Source organism: Chanodichthys erythropterus, chromosome 18 (assembly GCF_024489055.1).
Source record: "Chanodichthys erythropterus isolate Z2021 chromosome 18, ASM2448905v1, whole genome shotgun sequence".
Taxonomy (NCBI): Eukaryota; Metazoa; Chordata; class Actinopteri; order Cypriniformes; family Xenocyprididae; genus Chanodichthys; species Chanodichthys erythropterus.
Window position 1 is genome coordinate 16,751,331 of NC_090238.1, and position 24,261 is coordinate 16,775,591.

General features: G+C 37.0%; 1 protein-coding gene across 2 annotated transcripts in view; it reads right to left on the reverse strand.

Moving 5' to 3' along the window:
• Positions 1-24,261, reverse strand: part of kif26ba (kinesin family member 26Ba) — a 113,384-nt gene that overhangs the window by 75,199 nt on the left and 13,924 nt on the right. For both annotated transcript variants that reach the window (XM_067368122.1, XM_067368121.1), the window contains exon 3: positions 3,029-3,646. In XM_067368122.1, coding sequence (XP_067224223.1) covers positions 3,029-3,646 — 618 coding nt within the window. The remainder of the gene's footprint in view (positions 1-3,028; positions 3,647-24,261) is intronic.

A 24,261-nucleotide genomic window follows, 5' to 3' on the forward strand; every position in this document is an offset into this window, starting at 1 on the left:
AACCCATGATGTGAACATTTTAGTGTAGTTCTTTGTCAGATAATCAAATTGAAATGACTTGATTTTTCCTTCGCTCTCAAAAACACATATACTAACACAATCCACAAATCTGTGGATACAATATAAAAGACCACTGTTCATTTAAATCACCATCAAAATATCCAGAACATCCCCTCCAGGTGACAAAAAAATGTGAAACCACATTTGGTCCAGATGTATGGTATTATATATGAAGATCAAGAGTTTTGAGGCCTATGTATGACAACAATTACATGTTTATGTTTCTATAACAAATAACATCTGTTCGGAATATGCTTATGTTTTAGTACTTCGTCTTTGGTACACATGTAATCACTGGAAGTGTCCTAGGGTATGACATTATGTGCCATTATTTTCAGAACACTGTGAACACTTTATGGTTCCCTAATTAAAATCTGCTGTTGCTACAAAGCTTCACCTTGAGTTTTTGCATTCTGAGCAGAAATAAATGTTAGATGAAAATGCTGCAGATGTTTGTGTGTTTTGAAGGTCTCACTGAGACATAGACATACAGTCTTAAACATTATGCACAGCTGTGCCTGAAGCAGAGCAGTAGTCTCATAACATACTCTGAACTCCACATAAATATTAAATATGCATGACAGGTACAGTATCTCTTTCTCAAACGAAATCGCATAACGCATTAGGTGTCATCTCAATATTACAACACATTTAGGAACATCTACAGTATATACGTTTTTTTTTAATTTTTATTTTTTTTAAGTTAATTTGTTGTTAAATGAATCCCACACCTATTACCAGAGCACAAACAGGTCACAACTCACGACCTGTAACTGCAGTTAGTTAGATAATTCTCATACAGAAGTGTCTTTGTCATGACCCAAGTTCATTGAATGGACACATTTGCAAAACATTCCTCTTAATTTACCTGGGATTTTAAAGACTTGATTATTTGAATTGAATCAAGGAACATTCACCCACTCAACCACTTAGATGAAGGCAGATCAAAGTGTCAATTTCCAAATATAACTAACTGAACATTCACTAAGAAATTCCTTTTTTATGTCTACTTACACTGAAAGAAAATGGTAGCCTGCTTTATTTGACAACATATAAATTTTGGGTTTGCATTATGTATTACAACCTACATTCACAGTTGACTTAAAATTGTTTTGAGATCAACAGTAAAACTCTACCGAATGCTCATAGGAGAAACATTTAAGTGCATGTTCTTCTTTAACCCCATGATTGTGCCTAAAAAATGTAAGCTGCCCACAGCCATGCTCATGATGCAAATGCAAAAGCTGTCTCTAAGAGAAGTTTGCAAAATTTTGACGCTTTCTGAAGGGGGGGGGGGGTGCATCTTTGTATAATACAGTCTCAAAATACATTGCAAGCTCAGTGAAACATTATTTAAAATGCAGATGTATGTTTTTTTAACATTTCATGTTTTCTGTATAAGGTAGCAATGCGCCTCTGTGTATGGTTGAATTTATTTTATAATATTTGAATCTCCACAGGTTAGCTGATTTTATAGTTGTACAATATGCCTAATTCACATCCTTGTCAATTCTTGAGCACCACTCTTTAAAGTCTCCTATACAACATTCCTTTATACTTAATAGAATCTAAACCAGCTGATTCTCCCTGATAAGCCACAGAGACTCTAGAGAAGACAACTCTGTGATTAGATCTAATCAACCTGCTGTGACTTAATTCACTTAGGCTTTACTAAAAAGACTCCTGAGTGCTTCAATTCAGTTCTTTTCCTATTAAGTCTGAAGACTGACAGTGACAACATATGCCAGGACTAAATTATCCCTCTTAAAACAAAATCTCTTATTTGGACCTTACTCAACGCTTGTTTAATTATGATATGTTGACTTCAGCTGGTAGAAATACACTAACCTTGGATCTCATTGTGAAATAACAAGGAATTAGGTCTCAAGTGGGATGAACATCACTCACCTGCCTGTCAGAATTAGATTGTTTTCTCTGTGATATAATCTAGACACCATCCCATTACCGAGAACGGAGAAACAAAATGAACTCACCTTTCATGGTTTCTCAGTCTCTGCAAACACAGTAGACCAAAAGAAAAAGGCTTTTATCCAGACAAATGAATCAAACTGATTCTCTTGCAACGTTCCCCTGACCCCATGCAGTCTATATAAAATGTAATTCCTTCCACCCGATACATTACAGATGCACATTAGGCAGAGGGTCTCCCAAAGGACTGTATCATCAGATTACAACATTAACCACAATGTGCAAACAACATCTCATTACATCAGGCGGGACTTCTCCCTAAAGGGACGTCAACCCTCCAACCATGAATTAAAAAAATAAGGTTTTCTTCCAAAAACTAATGATCTATCTTGAAGTCTACTGCTTACATAGAAAGCTACCTTTAGGCAGCATCTTAACTGGGCCTCATAAAAGACTTGATTTAGAACCCTCTGCATAGACGCTTTCTGGGATGCATTAGCATGTTGCTAAGGTAACGATGCAATACTAAGATAATGATGTAATACTCTAATAAGCATAAAAATGGATGGATGGATCCAATAAACAACATTCCAAACAACAATATTCCAATCAGATTTGAGGGACAAGTTTATGTCAAGTTTAGGCTTAAAACCAGGGTAATTTGCTTCTACATCAGTGTTATTTATAATTTCTCTCTGATTTTAGGGCTAACTTATGGGAAGGGATAGATAGATAGATAGATAGATAGATAGATAGATAGATAGATAGATAGATAGATAGATAGATAGATAGATAGATAGATAGATAGATAGATAGATAGATAGATAGATAGATAGATAGATAGATAGATAGATAGATAGATAGATAGATAGATAGATAGATAGATAGATAGATAGATAGATAGATAGGTTGGTTGGTTGGTTGGTTGGTTGGTTGGTTGGTTGATTGATTGATTGATTGATTGATTGATTGATTGATTGATTGATTGATTGATTGATTGGGATATGTGGGATATGTGGGATATGTAAAATAAGCCAACCTGATAAGGATAGAGCGTGACACCGTTGGCTCTTGACAGGTGCCCAGATGTCCAGGTGCCTTCCAGGTATTGGTGAGCTTGGTGTGTGACAGAACCCAACACAGTTCCATTAGCATTGTTGGGACTGCTGGGGAGATGAGGCTGTTGTGGTCCAGTGGACTTTCCTGCATGGCCGGGGGAATTGTTCTTCTTCTCCACCCCACTGCTCACCCCCAGACTGTTGGGTTTGGATCCGTGTTTGGGGTAGGCTGGGTGGTGGGTGCTGCCACTGTTGCTCGCATTGGTGGTTGTTGGGGTAGAACTGGATGTGGTGGCGGAAACAGTAGCAGAGGTGGAGGAGGCTGAGGAATGGTAGCCTGTGGGAAGGTATGCCCAGTCACGAGGTGGTGTGGGACCCTGGTGGATGCTGCGGGAACCCACCAGGGAGGCCAGGGATGGAGGGGAGCCAGGAGATACATCACACTGCTCTAGGCTCAGCACCATGTGGACGGCCTCCTGCTTCAGCTGACTCAGGTGGGTGGCACACACGTCACAGCGACCGTCACGCTCATTCCACGCTTTGCGTGTGCTGTTGGACACCTGCAGCTTATCATGGAGAAGCAGGGAGAAGGAGGGATCCTATGGAAAGACAGGAAATAAAGAATGGAAAAAAAAAGTTTTAATTCTGCAGTCAGAAGTCATATTTCTGCATATAAGGTTAAATAAATGTGGTCAAGTGCTGACTAAATGACCATGACATCTTCTAAAAAAGTTAAGAGTGATTAATACAAAAACTCCCGGTTTCACAGACAGGGCTTAAAGGGTTAGTTCACCCAAAAATGAAAATTCTGTCATTTATTACTTACCCTCATGCCGTTCCACACCCGTAAGACCTTTGTTAATCTTCAGAACACAAATTAAGATATTTTAGTTAAAATCCGATGGCTCCGTGAGGCCTCCATAAGGAGCAATGACACTTCCTCTCTCAAGATCCATAAAGGTACTAAAAACATATTTAAATCGGTTCATGTGACTACAGTGGTTTAATATCAATATTATAAAGCGACGAGAATATTTTTGGTACGCCAAAAAAACAAAATAACGACTTATTTAGTGATGGCCGATTTCAAAACACTGCTTCAGAAAGATTTGGAGCACAGATGAATCAGTGTATCGAATCATGATTCAGATCACGTGTCAAACTGCCTACGGCTGAAATCACTTTGGCGCTCCGAACAGCAGATTCAATACACTGATTCATCTGTGCTCCGAATCTTCCTGAAGCAGTGTTTTGAAATCGGCCATCACTATATAAGTCGTTATTTTGTTTGTTTTTTTGGCGCTCCAAAAATATTCTCGCCGCTTTATAATATTAATGTTGAACCACTGTACTCACATGAACTGTTTTAAATATGTTTTTAGTACCTTTATGGATCTTGAGAGAGGAAATGTCATTGCTCCCTATGGAGGCCTCACTGAGCCATCGGATTTCAACTAAAATATTTTAATTTGTGTTCCAAAGATTAACGAAGGTCTTACGGGTGTGGAACAGCATGAGGGTGAGTAATAAATGACAGAATTTTCATTTTTGGGTGAACTAACCCTTTAAGCCTAGTCCCAGACTAAAATGCATATTTGATCTGTTTTAACTGAAGCAACTTGCACTGACATATCTTAAAATATGCCTATTTGATTCTCAGATATTCTTCTGGACAACAGACCATAAACCACATTTTCACCGCAGGAACCAGGGTCTAAATGAAGTTCCGGGTAAAAATTCCCCCATCAGAAAGTACCTGCTCGCTAGGTAGTACTTTTTCAAAGTTCAGGAACTTTCAGAGGTGGGGTTTGTGCACTGAACATGCTGATTGGTTGAGTTCACGCAGCATTTTATTTCAACCACCATTTTCACCTTTTTCTTTTGGTCTACTATGATTGTAGAGACTGAGAAACCATGGCAGTAAGAGTTGTTTGCTATTTGAATCAACAATGGAGTTTAAAAAATATGACCGATGGACCGACGACGAGGTTCAGGCTTTATTAAGCTTATATGCGGAGGACGAAATCCAGTGGGAACTGGAAAATCGCACACAGTCCTACGTCAGCGAACTTAATTTTCACAGTATTTTAGACTGCAATGGAAACGCAGACAGCAACAAATTTTCTGGGACAAATTGTTCCAGGTAATTTCGGTGAAAAAGCGGCTATTGTTAACTCAAATGTTCTGGAAGTGACTTTAAATACGTTTCAGACAGTGCTCACAAAATCTGCAGTCAAAAGTCATTTGATACAAATTTTATTATAAACCCACAATTTATTTATTTATTTTTTTTATCAAAAGTTCTCTTAGATGTTTCTGTTTAAAGGGATCGTCCACCAAAGAATGAACATTCTGTCATTATAAGACATTTTTCTAAATATCTTCTTTTGTTTTCCACAGAAGAAAGAAAGTCATACAGGTTAAGAAAGACATGTGAGTAAATGATTACAACTTTCTTTATGTGTAACCTATCACCAAATATATAGAAAAAAATTAGACAATTGTTGGCATACAGTCATAAACAAAATAATTTAAGCTGCTATCACATTATTTTATTTATTTATCTTTACTTAAACTCTATATGTATAACTATTGTTTCATTTTTATTTTTTCAAAGAAGTTTTAGGAGAAACATCTAAGAAAAAATTGATGAAACTAAGAACTCAATTAAGTGCAATGAACAAGGAACCTCTGAGCAATTCAACTTTCCTCTGGGCAAACATACACCTCCAATGTCTTTCCCTAAGCAGTCTTAAGCAGACTAAATGACTCTATCTGCACTGCTAAGTAATTAGAATCATTAATTTATAGCCACACATCCATGGATTTTTTTTTTCTAAGACATGCACATGATGCCACCACAGAATGGCGCCATGAACTTATTACAGGCACAATCCCCCTGAAGCATCCTGGGGTTAAGTGCCTTATTCAAGCTCTGATTGGCTTATGCCCCACTTCCTACAGAGATCAAACCACCAACCTCCTGGTTACCAGCCGTGAGCATAAACCACTACACCAATTAATGCCTAATCTAAAGATGATGGCATATTCACTGAATATAAAATATGTGCATGGTTATAAAGTAGGTTCATTACTAAATGAAGAACACAGCCCTTGTTTTCATGCATTGTCACTCTGGATTTGGTCTGCTCTTCATTAGCATAAAGCTGCCAATTATCTGGCTTTGGTGCATCATCACACCATGTGCTTGAGCATTCCGTGAGATGAAGATCATGATTACGTTTTGGCACATTCTCACAGGGCCAGTGTGAAGATGCAAGAACAATTCTATTAACTGAATGACATCATCATTTCATCAAGAGATGCACACTTGCAAAGACTTAGTGGACATAAATATAAATAAATATACTTAATCTTTCATTCTGTTGCATCCCATCTGTGTATTGTTTTTGATTAAGACATTGACTTAAAAGCTACATTACACAAAATAGTTCTGCCAAAGGGAAGAATTAAGTGATCTCACACCAGATTTATCACCAATTCAATCCATTCACTGTTGGAATTTCATATTTTACCCCATACATCCTGGAGCTCATAATAATGGCTAGATGGTTCTTCTCTCATTTTAGACCCAGCAACAATCTAATTAGCGTCCCCAATGCCTTGAAAAAAATACTTGACCTTTTTAGCATCTAGACACTGTCTGTTCGATACTATAATGGCACTTTCAGACTCCAAATGCAGTAGTCATGTAGAGGTGTGAAGTTTAAAGCAGCTTTAATAACAATTAACCTTAAACCTTTGGATCAGGCAGCTGCACTCATGCATGAAGAGAGGCTGAATTAGCAATGCAACTAGTGACAGTACCATTTGTCTTAAGCACAGATGCAGGTGCATGAAATGTGGCAGCACATCTGTATTATTTCAAATGAGTTGTTGAAACAAGTAGGAAGTTGTTGAAAAAGAAAGTCAGCTGCATTCAGAATCTCACATATTTCAAAGTAAAACGGAATATGAAACAAGATTTTATCCATCCCAAATTGATTGGATTGTGAAAAAATATATACCAGAATGGCAGCAAGTGAGCTTGAATATCTCAATAGAGACAATTAAAATATCTCTGAGCACTTGTGACAGCTGAATGTAACATTAGTAACATTTGACTTCAAGTGTCAGTTGTTGTTTCTTTAGTTGCACGATAATATACTTTTCCAGCTAACCCAGTTATTAGGGAATGTTAAAGGGGTGGTTGATTATGATTTCATGTTTTGTTTTGTTTTTTACTTTAGTTAGTATGTTGCTGTTTGAGCATAAACAACATCTTTAAAGTTACTATTCTCAAAGTTCAATGCAAAGGGAGATATTTTATTTTAAAGAATTCTCTGTTTAAGGACTACAACAAATGGCTGGTAGGGACTACAACGAGCTTCTTCCTGAAATTTACATAAACCCTGCCCACAGGAACATGCAACAATGGGGGTAAGACCATATTGAGCTGCATTAGAGAAGAGGAAGAGTTGTTGTAGTAGAGTGTTATCATGCTGTCATTTTATGCCAGACTGCTTCACAAACAAGGATCAATTCAATGCTGGATTTGCACAAAAGATTAACATGATGGCACATGCTAGTTGATGAGTTAAATCAACTCCACAGCAACTACATAAATTTATCCACTAACCATTCAGTAACATCCAGATGCATTCTAAAAGTTGTAACTTCTTCCTGAGTCTCTCCTTCAGTGTCCAGTTTGAACAATGTAAGGCTGAACACCATTACTGATAATCATCATTTTAGCTGCGTGAGAATCTCCAGCTTTGTTGTTGTTGAGCAACCAAAGCGTGAGCTGTTAAAGCTCCGCCCTCTTCTGGAAAGGGGTCCAGGAGCAGCAGCTCATTTGCATTTAAAGGGACATGCACAAAAACGCTGTGTTTTTGCTCACACCCAAATAGGAGCAAATTTGACAAGTTATAATAAATGATCTGTGGGGTATTTTGAGCTGAAACTTCACAGACACATTCTGGGGACACCAGAGACTTATATTACATCTTGTAAAAGGAGCATTATGGGTCTCTTTAACCAAATGACTTAGTGTTGCATTGAATATATCTGATACATTGTACTGTTGATCTTTGAAACATCATTATGGTCTCAGAGTCGGTGGGGTTCAATGCGAAAACACAGTGCAATGCTTACGGAGTCCTTACCGCACCTTGTACCACCCTGTTGGGTCTACCTGGCCCCTCTCGGCTAAGCACAGGGCAGTGGTCCAGCTAACCAAAGCCTCATGCACGAGTACAGTCAGTGAAAGAGAGAATGAAGGTCTGTTCTGATTAAAACCACACATTCCTGCTGTCAGTGTAAATCTAAAGACCAACTCTCATCTTACACAAGCTGCTTTGTGTATTCCTCCCTTCTCTCCCAGCATCCCCTCTACCCCTTATATTGCACACAGTGACCTCTGCGGATCTCCGCAGTTATCACAGAGTAAACTTAAGCTAAAAGGGCAGCACTGTACCGTGAAGATCTCTAAAAGTCCAAGCCTAAGATGCTTATCGCTGACCATGTTGGTGGTTCTGTCATGCGTTTCTGGTCAGTGTCCATAGAAAGATAACACCACTTAAGGCATAAACTCTACCAAGAAAATTCCTTTGCCTCATTTTGCATGCATTCTGCATGTCTTATTGTATAGAAGCTGTGCTAAATCTAGTGGGATGCAATGTCTACTATTGAAAAAGGGTCCATAATTCACTGCAACAATGCATTGAAAAGTTCACCTCAAAGCTTAAATGTTTCATTTTTATCACAATGAAACCAAACAGCAACAATTAATGATTGATCTCACACAGATAGTCCTGCCTCAAACCCACTCCATTGGTTGAGCCAGTTTTTTTTAATGGCAGTGTATGCAAACTTTTTTAGATATGCACCTTACTTCACTCAGGATGTCTAGCATGTGATGTATTAGATTGCACAGAAATATTGATGTAAATATTTGTAGAAGGCAGAGAGAAGTGATCTGGAATATGTCTGCTGACCCCACTGACACATTGACCTCCACTTCCCTGGCTGACAGGAAATGATCATTCACACACTGGAAGTTCTGTTAGCATAGACACAAAGTGTTAATCATAAAGCTAGTTGTCTTTGAATTTATGTCAAGCTTTGTTATATTACAAAAAACAAACAAACATTACAAATGTGGATAAAGTTGGAGGTGAATCTGGTTTACAACTGGAAGAAGTTCAGCTTTTACGACCACAGCAGCACAAACCTGCATTTCTCTAATTCATGCAAAGCCACTGCAGATATTTCTTCTTTCAGGGTGGGGACCTAAATACCAAATCCTAAGCCGTGCCACTTTAAGACTTAACCAAAAATAACCAAAAATAGCAGACTTTAACTCAGTTTAACTGTAAAAAAGTGAACTCTAATCGTATTTGAAGGAAAACAACTTTCACTGTGCAAAAGGCAGTCTGTCATTTACAAGCAATTGCAACATAACCAGAAAATAAGCAGACATATTACTTGGCAAAAACCATCACAATGAAAGCCTTATTGGGAAACATTATCAATGTAAAGTGCTGCTTGCAAGCATTTCACTTATTAATATGAGAATTTGATTCTCATATTTCAACCAAAATGCGATTTCAACCAATAATCAGGAACCAGAGGCGTTTAATGTCAAAGAAAATCATAAAATGCACTGAGCCATTTACAGATCTGATATGAATTATGGAAGGCTTGGGTATACATGCATGGAATATACTAAATATTCATACTGAATAAATATTTATGAAGCAATTTAAGTGACAAATATAGTGATAAAATTTATATTAAATTGTACAGTAAATATTTTCAGTGCTGTTTTTACATGTTGTTTGACAGCCTTTGATAACAGTCACAGAGTTATGGACTAAAATATGATGAAAGTAATTAAAATGATTGATGAAAACTGCAGACCTAAACTTTCTGTAACTCAAACAATGGAGCTTGGTGCTAGCAACTCCAACGTTATGGGTTTGATTCCCAAGGAACATATGAACTGAAAATATAGTTTCGTAACTATATATAATTATAACTATATATAATATGAAAAGATAGTTTCAATGTAAAGACTCTTGGAGACATTGAAACTTCTGGCAAATGCATACATTTAAATCCCTTGATTACAGTATCTGCAAATGATAATGAATAATGATAATGAAGTCACAAGGAAAAACACTTCTTTAACATGCACATTAATAACATTTTAAATTGGTTAGTTTTAGAATCAAATACAAAATTTTATTGTTCGTGTTTAAATCCTTAACTAACCAGGCACCATCATATTTGGCAAACCTTTTAATTCCATATAATCCTCTCAGAACACTACTATCAGAGAATCAAAATTTACTTGTAGTGCCTAGCACAATGCCAAGGCCAAGACTCTGGAATGAGCTACCTCTGCCGATCAGGTCTGCCAAATCACTGTCAATATTTAAGAAATTGTTGAAAGCACATCTAATGTTGGTAGCATACAACGACTAGATGTGGTCTTTTATATTTTGATGTGGTGTTTTATGTTGTTGATGTATGTTTTCCATTCCTCCAAGTAAAGCACTTTGGTGCAAACTCAGGTGCCTTTTAAATTGTGCTATATAAATAAACAAGACAAGACAAGACATTTTACATAACACCTTTTCCTAAAGAAAAAAAAAAAATGTTTTCCACCTCAGTGACCCCAGTAAAATGTTGGGGAAGGGGCACTTAGAAACTTCCATTAGGGTTTCCAAAGGAACAAGATTTTTGGTTGAGAACACTGAGATCTATACATTCATTCAAGATACATCCGTGCAACATCTATAACATTTTGCAGTGTTTACATACCTACTATATACATTTATAAAAAATAAACCCTACCCACTCTCTACAGCACTATAATTGCATGGAGACTTGAGATTACATTGGGAGGACAAACAGAAGCATGTAGGCTAAAGCGCTCTAATGGATGTAGCCATTCATTCTCCAGCCAAAAAGAGAGTCTGAGAGAGGGTGAAAGAGGCCTCTTAAGACTGCCAGATGGACTGAAGCCCTCCGGTCCAGCACTCTGCTTTAAAGACACTTCAGATGAGAGCTTCACAGAAGTGTTGATTGGATAGTTACTATTCATCATGAAGGGAACTGGATCCAAGTCTGAAGAAATGGCTCATATTCCTCAGTGTCTGTCAAATTAGAGTCTTGATGGTTATTAGGTCTTCATTGGAAGTATTTACTCACTGCCAACGGACTGTAGTCTCAAACCACATTCGCCCGCTTTAGAGGACAAAGCAAATGAGCAAAAGTTAGGCCTGCTTCCAGAGCCTCTGGTTTCCTGTTCGCTAGTCAATTCCTTATTTCATTAGCAGGAACCAGAGAGAACTGCAGCCATTATCAGGCTGGTTATGAAAACACTGAAGTCATTAATACTGCTAGCAGAAGCCCTGACTGAATCAATTAGCCATCGTCTATATGGACAGTCCCACTGGGACAAACATAGAGGATGAGGAGAAAAAGTCATGAGCTATAGAGCAGGAACAGAAGATATACTGTCTTGCTTTTTCTAAGTAGTCTTGTCATTGGACGTGAACTAGAAACAGTCCAACACATCTGATATTGTGTAGCAATCAAAAATATGGGTACAGAATGAGCTTATACATTGACTAACAACAAATACTAGTCTTCAAATTGATATTAAAGAACATTTTGTGCTTCACACATCTCTGACATTGTACAAAAAGCTATAGATCTTCTAATAGATCCAGGATCTATCCAAAATCATTGTTGTGGAACATGGTCTGGTTCGCTTACTGATTTTCAATCAACAATTGCATGACATCAACTGACTAGCGGTATGCTGCTTACCCGGCATCTGAGCATGCCAATACACACATTTCATTCAGACAAAAGCCTCTTTCACAGTTGTGTGTATGCTATTTTAGAACTGATCTCAAATTCATTGTCATTATATGGAGAAGAAAATAAAACATTAAGACATTTTTCATAATACCTTCTGTTTGTGTTTAACAGATGAAAGAAAGTCATACAGGTTTAGAACAAAATGAGGGTTCATAAATTATGACAGAAATTTCACTTTTGGGTGTACTAACCCTTTAATTAAAGATGAAGACCAGCCCAGGAGAGCTTCAGTGGTGATGTCTTAAATAACTTAAAATTTAGTGACATATTTAACCCTCATCATGTTTGCCCTCAGGGAAAGTTAGATGTGATGGGAAATGCTTTGAATAAAGAGAAACACTTCAATACGTACATTTCCAGATCGAACTATACTGATCATGTGATAAATACCAGTGTTGTTAACTAAACTTTCAACTATTAAAAATTGTGATAACACATTATTTACTAACTATAAGTAACTTTGCAACTACATATCAACTAACTCTCATTAGAGTATTACTAGACTGTCTGCTTAATATCTGCTGACACATTATTTTGATGCTCTCCAACATTCTACTAGTAACTTTGTACATGAAAACTTACTCTACTAACCCTAAAAAACGTCCCAACATTTCCAGAATTCGGGTTGTAGTTTGTGCTGATAAAATCAGTTATGACCACACACTGTTTGACCACCTTTCCTCTACTGAGTTTATTTGCAGAAGAAACCCAAAGTCTATGTATGCAAGTAGAAACTAAAAGCAAAGACTTGCTCTCATTGCTAGTTTATATGTCTCAATCTTATAAAAGCCTCTAAACTCTGCAGCTGTATTTCCGTCATCAAGATCCTGTAAACTATAAACATGTAAAACTCTGGAGAGCGATGTAAGGACAAAGTCAGTTTTTGCAGTACCAGCATATTACCTGATATTGCTTTTGGCTAATGTGGTGCTCATTTTGTGAGTAGCTTCATTCATATGGAGGTTTTACTGGTCATTCATTACATTTCCACCTTCCTCTGAGCAGCTCTTGTGAGTGTACACAACGTATCCATAAACCTCACAAAGACGCTGTTTAGTTTGACATGCCTAATTCACCTCTTTGCCTTGACAATTATCCTACATCAACAAACCCAGAGCTCTCTGCAGGGACCAGCTCTCTATCTGCGCCCACACAACCCACTCGTGTCTTTGGCCCGAAACTGCTGCCAAGCCATGCGGATCAGAAAGGACAGACAGACAGCTATTGATAAGAGCACACAGGATGCATACAGTCCCATATGCATGTATTTGAGCTTCAGACAGCAAGTTTAGTGTAGTCAGGAAGGCATATGTGCTGTCAATAACTGTCAAAGCTTAAGTCAAACTGAATGGACAAGTGAACTGCACACAGCTTGAAAACTCAATCCAAACAAACCTGATCCATTTTAACATGAACGTCCTGACCCCAAACCTGCTCAACACCAATTAGAAGTTAAACTCAAGCTGCTCTTTAACAGTAGTTACACTACAAGCAATTAAAAGTAGCAATTTAAAGGAACAGTCTCCCTTTATAACTCCCAGATGATTTTTTAAAATCAAATTATGATTAGTTTTTCCCTGAAACAAAAGTGAAAGATCTAAATTAGGGTGACAGCATTAACATATATTTACAATAAATGAATTATTATTCTAGTAATTTACATGAACTATATAATTAATCAATTCAATAAAATGTCTTTTTTAAGGTTTCCATATGCTTTAGATTTCTTTTTTAATTTATCACATTTCCTTACAGACATACATACCGGATGCATTAAGGTTATTTTTTTTTTTAATGAATATTTTAAATGAAAGACTAAGGAGAAATTTCTTCACATTCTCACTCCAGTAATGCTCCTTGAACCCTTAATATGAATGGGCTGGGATGTTATGCATCCTAACATATCCTAAAATATTAAATACCCTGGCTAATTTACATGCTCTTCACCTCTGATTTGTTTTAAATATGCTAACATAAGACATAACTCCTTGTTACAAAATAAATATGGGCATTTTGAGGCATTTTGAGGTCCATATTTTGAGGCCCATATTACTGATGCAACAATATCCGTCCAAGTTGTAATAAAACACATCTGTTAAATTATTTTGATTCAGCCAAGAGAGTCATAAAATCAACATGGTTCTCGATTAAATTTGAGCGGCATGCTTTTACGAAAATTAGCTAGAAATGGATGCAAGCCAATATGCAAACACAAAAACAGAAAGGAAAATTTTTTGGTTTCAACTTTCTTTAATGTCCAGTGTTTTCGAAAGCTGAACTTTCTTGGGTTTTCTTGCGAGTTGGGTTTTGTGCCATGATTTTTTATGGTAATCATTTGTTACTAACTTATTGTGGATGAAATGTTAGTTTGGAACAACTGAAAATTTTCCACATCTGTTCAGTCTTTCCATCAGCTAAATGACTCAGATTCAGGTAGTTGTATTTAACGTCACCTCCGGTAACCATATGCCGTTTAAATGTTTGAGGTCGGTAAGACTTTTTAATGTTTTTGAAAGATGTTTCTTATGGTCTCCAAGGCTGCATTTATGATAAAAAATGCAATAAAACTAGTGATATTGTGAAATATTGTTATAATTTAAAATAACTGATTATGTAATGTATTACTGTGATTGTAAAGCTGAATTTTCAGCATCATTACTCATCATTACTATGATCCTTCAGAAATCATTTTAACATGCTGATTTGCTGCTCAAGAAACATTTCTTATTGTTATCAATGTTATAACCAGTTGTGCTGCTTAAAGATTTTGTGGAAATTGTGATATATTTTTCAGGATTCTTTGATGAATACTGTCACAAATTCTTTTATTTTGATATTCTTTTGTCTTATTATGCCTGTGATCAGTTCCAGTGTGTTTAGTTCCGGTTTACTTGGTTGTCATTGTTTAATTGACTAGACTGGTTGTATATTATGTTCATCAGCCTGTGAATCAGTAGTTCGGATCTCGTATCAAACTGCCAAAGAGTATTGTTGAAAAGTCGTTATTTTGTTTTTTTCCTGCACAAAAAGTATTCTCGTCACTTTATAATATTAAGGTTGAACTACTGTAGTCACATGAACTGATTTAAATATGTCTTTGGTAGCTTTCTGGGCATTGAAAGTGTAAATTATCTTGCTGTCTATAGAGGCCTCACTGAGCCATCGGATTTCATCAAAAATATCTTAATTTGTGTTCTGAAGATGAACAAAGGTCTTATGGGTGTAGAACAACATGAAGGTGAGTAATAAATTACATTATCTTCATTTTTGGACACACTTGATAGAAAACATTTCCTATTATTACATTTCCTCAACCATGGCCATCCAAAATCACATACTCTCTTGAGTAAGTCCTTATTTTGAATAAGTAATTACTTAACAAATGCTAAAAAAGTTATTCCTCTATAGTATGAATGTAATCTGGATGTACTACAATTGCCATGTTGCCCTTGTCATGTGACCTACCATCATCGGTTGCGGTTTCTTTTGTCATATACTGTTTTTCACCTACTTTATAGTTATATGCCATTTCAGATGCAGCTCAGGTCTAAATTAAGTTGCTGCCATGTGATTGGCTGATTAGATATGTTTGTTAACGAGCAGTTGAACAGGTGTACCTATTAAAGTGTCCAGTAGGTATATTTGAAGGACTGAAGGACATGTCAAGTTTAGGTGAGTTCACGCCATGTTGTAATGACCACAATTACATGATTTCAACTTGCAAAAAGTGCTCATGTCCTCGTAGAGCTCATAATTAAAGCTTGTAAAATAGGATTTTTTTGAGAGCTCCTACTTGTATCATCTGACCGCAGCAGATTCATTTAGGGGTTGATAGTGTTGCAATAGAAACGCATAATTCCCAGCCCGAGGACTTGGTCATTTCAAGACTACGGTAATTACTGTATTCTTTGACCATCCCCAACAGCTATGAGCCATAAGCAAAATAAATAAATATATAATAATAATGTCAGCAAAATGAATTATTGACTGACGTCTGCTAAACACATTATTACCACTGAGGATATATTACAGTCCAGCTCAAAATGTTAAGTAAATTTACTGAGGCATGTCACAGTAAATAACACAATATTTCCACTCTGATCTCTGTTATTGGCTCAGAATCTGCTCTGTTCCTGGTTGGTTTTCACATGAGAGTGAAATAACAGCTCTGCAAACCCACAGCAAATCACCTCCACTGCCACACATTCATCAGATCTGTCTGAACTCACTCAAGACCCGTCTAAATGTCTCAGGATGGCAAGCCACAGTCACACGGCATGAGCAAACCCAACATTTATCTCCTCATGCAGGCATCAGAGAGAGAAAAAGGCTTTGCACCTGGAATACCACATTCGGCAGCTTTAGTTTCAGGAAATAAATGACAACCTGAATTGCTTTTCAAAGGGCTCAAGTCACATTTAGATCTAAAGATATACTTGTGTATGTATTGTGCATGAGCAAGTCCTCCACTATTTCCTATAATGCAATAAAAATGATTAAAATACTGAGCAAAGACTGTGTTTTTTGATATAATGTGTGCGAGATAATGCATTCTTAAATATGCATCTAATGTGCAGAAGTTTGTGTAACCTCATATCAGCACCAAATACCAATTTATCCTTTATTCCACATGACTCAAAGAGGCCATATTATGCTCTTTTATTTAGTTTTTGGGGTCTGAATAGTTTTTCATGTTTGGATGTTAAAAATGCACATTATTTTTCACATATTTGACATTGTTGCAGCACCTCTCTTCCAAGTCTGTTAGTGACTCCAGTCTCTATGAAACCCCTCCTTCTGAAAGCGCAGTGTGCTGATTGGTCGGTTGGACCACGTGTTGTGATTGATCAACAAAACTAATGCAAATTAAACCAAAAATATCAATCCTAAATTGAAATCTTAGGTAAAAAAAGAAACAATAAACAGCCTCAGAAAACGTAAATGAAACTTAAATTTAATTTAAACCATCATTTAAGGTCAATAATTCACAATTAATCTTTTAACAAACTTTTTCCACACTGTAAAAAAGATGTTTTACCACTGTCATCTGATAGTCTTCTCATTAATATTTTTATATTTCATTTTTCATGCTTCAATGATAATTAAATTCCATCAAGACTGTAAATTACTTCTCTCAAACAAATTAACTTTAATACATCACACTGTCTGAACTGTAGAACAGTGCAAAGTAGCAGCACCTTGTCATGCAAAAAAATGAGTGAAATTAATGCAAATTTACTACATTAAACAAGCTTTTTTTATTTAAAAACTCAAGAACTATATTAAACCTTAAAGGCAAACCTCTAAGCAATATAAACCAACATATATAAACAATGTGAAGAAAATCTTGGAGGCGTGTCTCAGCTTATCAATCATTCAGCATGTTTTGAAGAGATTGCTTGTGGTTGAAATGAATGAGTGCATGTGGAAGATAGAGAGCAGCTCACAGCAGCTTTAACAAGGAGGTTTTTGAATATTTTTATACTGAACACAAAACTTAAGTGTGGTTTCACCTCTGGTTAGACTACACAAACCCAGCTGCTCTAGCAAAGAGGATTGTGGTTTAGAGAAAATCACCTCACTTTACTGTTGATCCAAAGCTGTCTGGATCTAGCTGCTGACATGGAGGTCCTCAAAGAGCTCATAAATACATGCTATTGGGAGTAATTTCCACAAATCTACCTCTAAGCCCACATGGAAATGTGCACAATCACAAAGAAAGAAACTATTTAGCTGGCTCATGTCTGACCATTCTATCTGACCGATTTAAGTCCACTTCAGCCACTTCTCGTATCCTAAACCTCTAAATCTTTAGTCATTTCCAAATGAGCCCTGAGCTCATTATTCAGCGGTGATGTCACTTCCTCTCATTACTGTGCTGAGTGTAGCCAAAATCTAGATGGTAACCCTATTCTGCAAAAAGTTGGGTTGCACCAGCCATTAAAATGGAACGTAAAGTCCACACTAGAGTTTTAGTAACTACTAGCTAGTTTCGGAGTTGCACTATTTGTTCTTAAGGCAGAAAATAGCTAATAGGTTGTAAGCTCTCTGTAAAGTAATGAATGGTCACATAATTTGACATTTACCTTCAATTATCCAGAGGCTTCTGTAAATATTTAGGTTGTAGGTAGAGTTACGTTTCAACTAACTTCAAAAGGTTAGTTCACCCAAAAATAAAAATGCTGTCATTTATTACTCACCCTCATGTCGTTCCACACCCGTAAGACCTTTGTTCATTTTCGGAATACAAATTAAGATATTGTTAATAAAATCCGATGAATCATTTCCTTTTTCAGTGCTCAGAAAGCTACTAAAGATATATTTAAAACAGTTCGAGTGAGTACAGTGGTTCAACCTTAATATTATAAAGTGACGAGAATACTTTTTGGAAAAAAAATATATATATATCAACTTTATTCAACAATATCTAGTGATGGGCGATTTCATGAAGCTTCAAAGCTTTATGAATCTTTTGTTTCAAATCAGTGGTTCAGAGCGCCAAAATCACATGATTTTAGTAAACGAGGCTTCATTACGTCATAAGTGTTTCGAAATGTCAATAGTTCACGTGACTTTGGCAGTTTAATACGCACTCCGAACCACTGATTCGAAACAAAAGATTCATAAAGCTTTGAAGCTTCATGAAGCAATGTCTCAAAATCACCCATCACTAGATATTGTTGAATAGATATTGTTTTTTTTTTTTTGGTGCACAAAAATTATTCCCGTCGCTTTATAATAATAAGGTTGAACCACTGTAGTCACATGAACTGATTTAAATATGTCTTTAGTAGCTTTCTGGGCATTGAAAGTGTAAATTAACTTGCTGTCAACATCGGATTTTATCAAATTTATCTTCATTTGTGTTCTGAAGATGAACAAAGGTCTTGTGGGTGTGGAGCGACATGAAGGTGAGTAATAAATGAAATAATTTTCATTTTTGGGTGAACTAACCCTTTAATGGTGCTACACAAAAATATTTTTGTATAATATTTTGGCTCATTTAGTTGTAACTTAGCTGGTGCAAACAGGCCATTTCTTAAATGGTTTCTGCTGCAGCAAACCTTTTTCAATCACACGCCGTCAATGAAAAATGGTTGGTGTTCAGATAATGCTAATGTATGCATGAGGACACAGCACATGCCTCATTTGAAGTCTTGACATGTCGATCCATACTAGTGATGTGTGAGATGTGCATCCTGCAGAGAGAAATTGTGTGTCATTTATGTGCTACACAAGAGTAAAAACCCCAAAGATCTTATAATGAGATGGGACAGGCTACAGATGCTTCTCGGCATCAGGTACATTTTCCACTCATATGAGACACCGATTTGGGATTCATCAAAAAACGATGCATTCCAAACCAAATCCATGTCGGCACCCCTGGTGTATGTTTGCTTTCAAAATCCAGATTAGGAACAAGAGATAGATATAGAATGGGAAAAACTGAGATCACAATCGCTTAGGTCTCCGTTCCACCAAATGCTATCTACCTGCATCTCATTGCCAGAAAACTGCCATAAATCCACAGTTGGCCAGCAGCTCTTTTTGGCCCTGCACCCCTCGGAGAAGGGATGAATAGGAAATTAGAGCTCGCAGCAGCCCAGGGATCTGACACAGGAAATGGAGCTAGTCATAGAGTTCTGCTTTTATCGTCCTGTAATAAGTTCCAGCTGGCTGCACATTGAGGGTGCACCAGTGCTGTATATGAGACCAGTGCACACTAAGGAATACACACTAGCCTAGTGGGGCTCCAGTAATACAATCACAGATCAAGTTTCAGTTCAGTAATAGGTGTGGTCAATCTGCTTACACTGAAAAATGAATATATAACAACACTGAGTGCAATCAAACGCATTAGGGATGGGTAAAAAAAAACAATTTGACAATTAATTGCAATCTTCATTTCAACAATCTCAATATTAATTGTTAAAAACATCCTTAAAATTGGCCTATGCCAGTGCCACAAATGCATGTAGGCTATGCAACTGACTATGGCATATTTTAAGTATTCGTTTGATGAGATATAAGATGTGATGATATACCAATACTGTTTACCATGAAATAATGGCAAGAAAACATGCCTTTCTATCCTTGTGCAATTACACAGCTAGTATACTATACAACTAGAGATTCTTTTAAACTGATTTCTTTTAGTGAAGCTAAAACATACAGTGCAACCAGTGATTTTAACTACATGTACTTCCATTAAAAAATAAGTACAATGTACTTATTGTGTTGAAGTTTTATTGCAAAACACTTTTGCTGCTACTGAGGTGGGATACGGCAAAGTCCCTTTCAAGGAAAGTCTGTTCACTCGGCGGCCATATTTGCAACGCCTCCGGGCAGCTATTTGAATGTTACATTATTTGAATAGGGAAATCCTGAAAACTCAAAAACTGCTTGCCGAACTCACAATTAAATAACATATTTCAAATCAGCAATGAAATCTGACATGAACAGTCCCATAAATTTTGTTTCTTAAGCTCAAATAACATTAAAAAATCGTAATGCTTCAATGCGCATGTGCAGTCCGAATCGCGAGTCTCAGGTTTCTATGGGAACCGGAGCTTCTAATGGCAGCTGCAGTGACGCAATGACTTTGCCAATCAGCGATTGGCTCTTTTACTTAGAAGGCGGGACATATTCTGCCATATTGCACATTGCAGTTTCTCCCATTCATAAGTAATAGGCGTGAACCGTCTTTTTATATCAATAGTCTTTGGATACGGGTAAGGAGTGGTATGGGTAGGTTTAAGGGTGGATTAAAAGGGAAGGGTCAACAATGTTATTAATAGCTGTAATTACAGAAATGAATTACAGATGTAATAACATGTAGGTAATAATAATAACATAGGTACAATGGAAAAACATGCATGTACATAAGTACATTGTATCAAATTATTAATTGGAATGATAGTGCATAGTAGTTAAAGACAATTAATATAAAGTGGGACCAATGACTCTTGAGATGGCTCTTTTACTGAATCATTCAAAAATACTCACAAACTAAGGAGTTGCTGTTTGACTGAATCTGATGGATCCTTTATGTATGAATCTGTCAGAGCAGTTACTGGATCAATTAGTTCACCCAAAAATGAAATTTCTGTCATTAATCACTCACCCTCATGTCATTCCACAACTGTAACTGACTTTCGTTCATCTTCGGAATGTTTATGTTTTCTGATCAATGTTTATATGTGAATAAAAGCCTAAATTCGATCTGCTCATCATATAAAGCGATTGTGTCTCTTCAGAAGATTTGGACTAAACCTTAATTCATATGGATTCGTTTTCCGATCTCTTTATGAACTTTTTGAAATATCAAAGTTGCAATTGCGTTGGCTGTCAATGGAGGGATAGAAAGCTCTCAGATTTCATCAAATTAATCTGAGATTTCATCAAAATTGAATTATGAAGATGAATGAAAGTCTTACGGGTTTGGAACGACATGAGGGTGAGTAATTAATGACAGAAATTTTTGGGTGAACTAACGCTTTAAGTCATCATCAGTGATTGAATATTTTAATGAAATACATAAAATAAATAATGTATATGTAATGGATATTTTGCAAAAAATGCATAAATATAACAATGAAATATAAAAATGTATTATGTGCCTAATATCGAAAAACAAACAAACACACAATCAAACAAACTGAATAAATACACTGAAAAAGAAACCAAATTTGTATAGTATGGTATCCAAATTTAATATGATTGAGGCCAGAACCACACTGATATTCAGGGATGCTATCCAAAAATGGTAATCAAACCATTCATATTACATTTACATGTATTAATTTGTAGATGCTTTTATCCAAAGCGACTTACAAATGAGAATTTTTTACAGAAAAGACTTTAGGAATGGGTAAACGAATGAACAGAAAATACAACATAGATGGCTTTGTAATGTGCACAAGTGCTTCGCAGTCAGGTTAAAACAGCTATGCAGAAAGGAAATCTCTTTTTGAACTGGCCCAATAATCATTCAGACTACAAATGTCACCACATGACAATATCTGTACGAAAGACAAACAAGAACTATAAATGGTTGAATTAAAGTTATTTTTGGCAGCCAAATGTTGGAGTACAGGAAGAATCTTGGGATAAGGATATATCAATGTAATTTCCCAAATTTGGCACAGCCAAGAAAATGCATTTGCAAAACTATTTTAACATAGAGATAATGAGAGCTCCCACTGATACAAGCAATAGCGAGTGAACTGACAATAGAAGCTCAGATCTCAGACATTTCACTCTACCAGACAGCAAATAAACAACAGACTTCCAAGTTTTTTGGGCTAAATTCCTCTGTCGTTTTGCATTTGGTTGAACTGTGTGTCCCACTGAGCCTCGGTGGGGTCAACTTTGGTGTCAGGGCAGTAAATTTGGCTGAAGTCAATTTAAAGATAATTGGATAAACCAATAAAAGAGGTCTTCAGTTTATAGATCATCCACAGTTTATAGACTGTCTCCTTTCTTGGGCTTTCCAAAGTGCTTTCTGATCACTCTAGGATCTTTTCTTCATTGGCAAGAATAGAGGAGGTTGTCCATGCTGAAAAATAGCATCAATTAAACCACACACAGATAATCTTAACTGAATCACAGGGAACACAAACAAGATGTCTTATCAACAACAAACCCTCCTCTAGTTGTTTGAGTTAACTCAGCCTGATGGATAGGAGACAGTCTCGTCTTTCCTAACACAATTTGCAGTAATAGATTAATGAATCTCAGCTGAGTGCTGCACTTCCCAGGTTGGACGTACATTTATAGACAGCGACCCGACTGGATTGATGCGGCAGGGCGACCTCTGATGAAAACAGGCCTCTACAAATAGGGTGACGATGTGTGTTTGTTTGTGCGGGCCGGGGGTCAATGTCAGGTCAGAGATGAGTGATTTAGACAATATCACTTACTGACACAAGGATCAGCACTGGAGTGTTTGGGAGAGGACATAATCTTGCCCATCAATCCCTTTTTGCGCTGGGTAGAAAGGGTCAATATGAGATCGGTGATGAATGTGTTCTCACTAGACACTGTTAACAGTCAATCATCTCCTCTCTAGTGTTTTCATTGACGTGGTGAGAGTGCCAAACAGACACCTGGAGTGATTAACAACAGCCATTTAGAAATGAGAAGCATGTGCGTCCTGAAATGATACATCAGCTATAGGGATTAATTACTCTTGAGAGCTTTCAAATGCATCTGTGCTTTTATGGCAAACGGTTGACAGGGCGAAAAGCAAGGTCAGCTTCGTATGGTGGGAAGATTCTGGCTCAAAATACTAATTCCACAGACAGCAGAAGCAAACTTGCACCTTATTTCTCTGTCTCACCGCAGCCAGAGTGAATTTGCACTTGCAATTCCACACAGTCTACTTCAGTATACATGCAATAAGGAATTGTGGAGATTTTGTACCTAATTACACACTATTTATGGCACCAACCTCAAACATGCTGCTTCATTACGCTGTAACCTAATGAGGCTTTTGTAACCTTTATGTTTACATACTGGTAATACTACAGTAATTTCATTAAATACAATAGATACACTTGCCAACTAATACTAGAGGACAGGTCTTTTTTTCCCCGCTGGTTTTTGTAAGTGACTTTGACAGAGCGAGATGGAGGACAGAGAGAAGGGATTGTGAGAGGGGGCGGGGCTTGTCTGCCTGTCACCACTGTGATTGATTGGGAAGATTGTGGGGTTTCATTAGGACTCTAAACACACGCCCACTGTGAGATCAGTAGGGAGGAGGTGTTGTTCATTCCTCAATACAGTCACAATCACTAAAGAATACACAGACTATTTATGATAGACAGACCCTGCAAATGAACCCCTGGGGATTGTGGTGTGAAATGTCCAACAGTGTTAGTATGCAGTCTCGTGTTTCTTAGCTTGAGATATTATAACCACTGCTCACATGTACATATTACATCAACAGAGCTCTGTGGGTTGATTCAATCACATTTTAAATGGTCTGATGTTCTACCAACTACAAATTTAAACATAAGCTTGAGGAAAGGATGAACGTCAAACATCACCCGACAGAGTAGGTTATTTATTTCCTTTTCCATTGCCTTCACTGATCAGTGGATTTCAATTGACACTGCTATGGAGCTGCTATCTGAGGTCTGCCTGGCCATTCCCATGTAAACAGGGAGGAATAACGCTGCCCGAGAGATTTTCCTCTGTGTCTTTCTCTCTCTGTGACTCTACACCTGACAAGCTGCAGTGTTAGAGATAATACACTGCTTAAAACACAACCCACACTGAGACTCAACTGCTCAAATGGATGCTTCTTTACCACAAA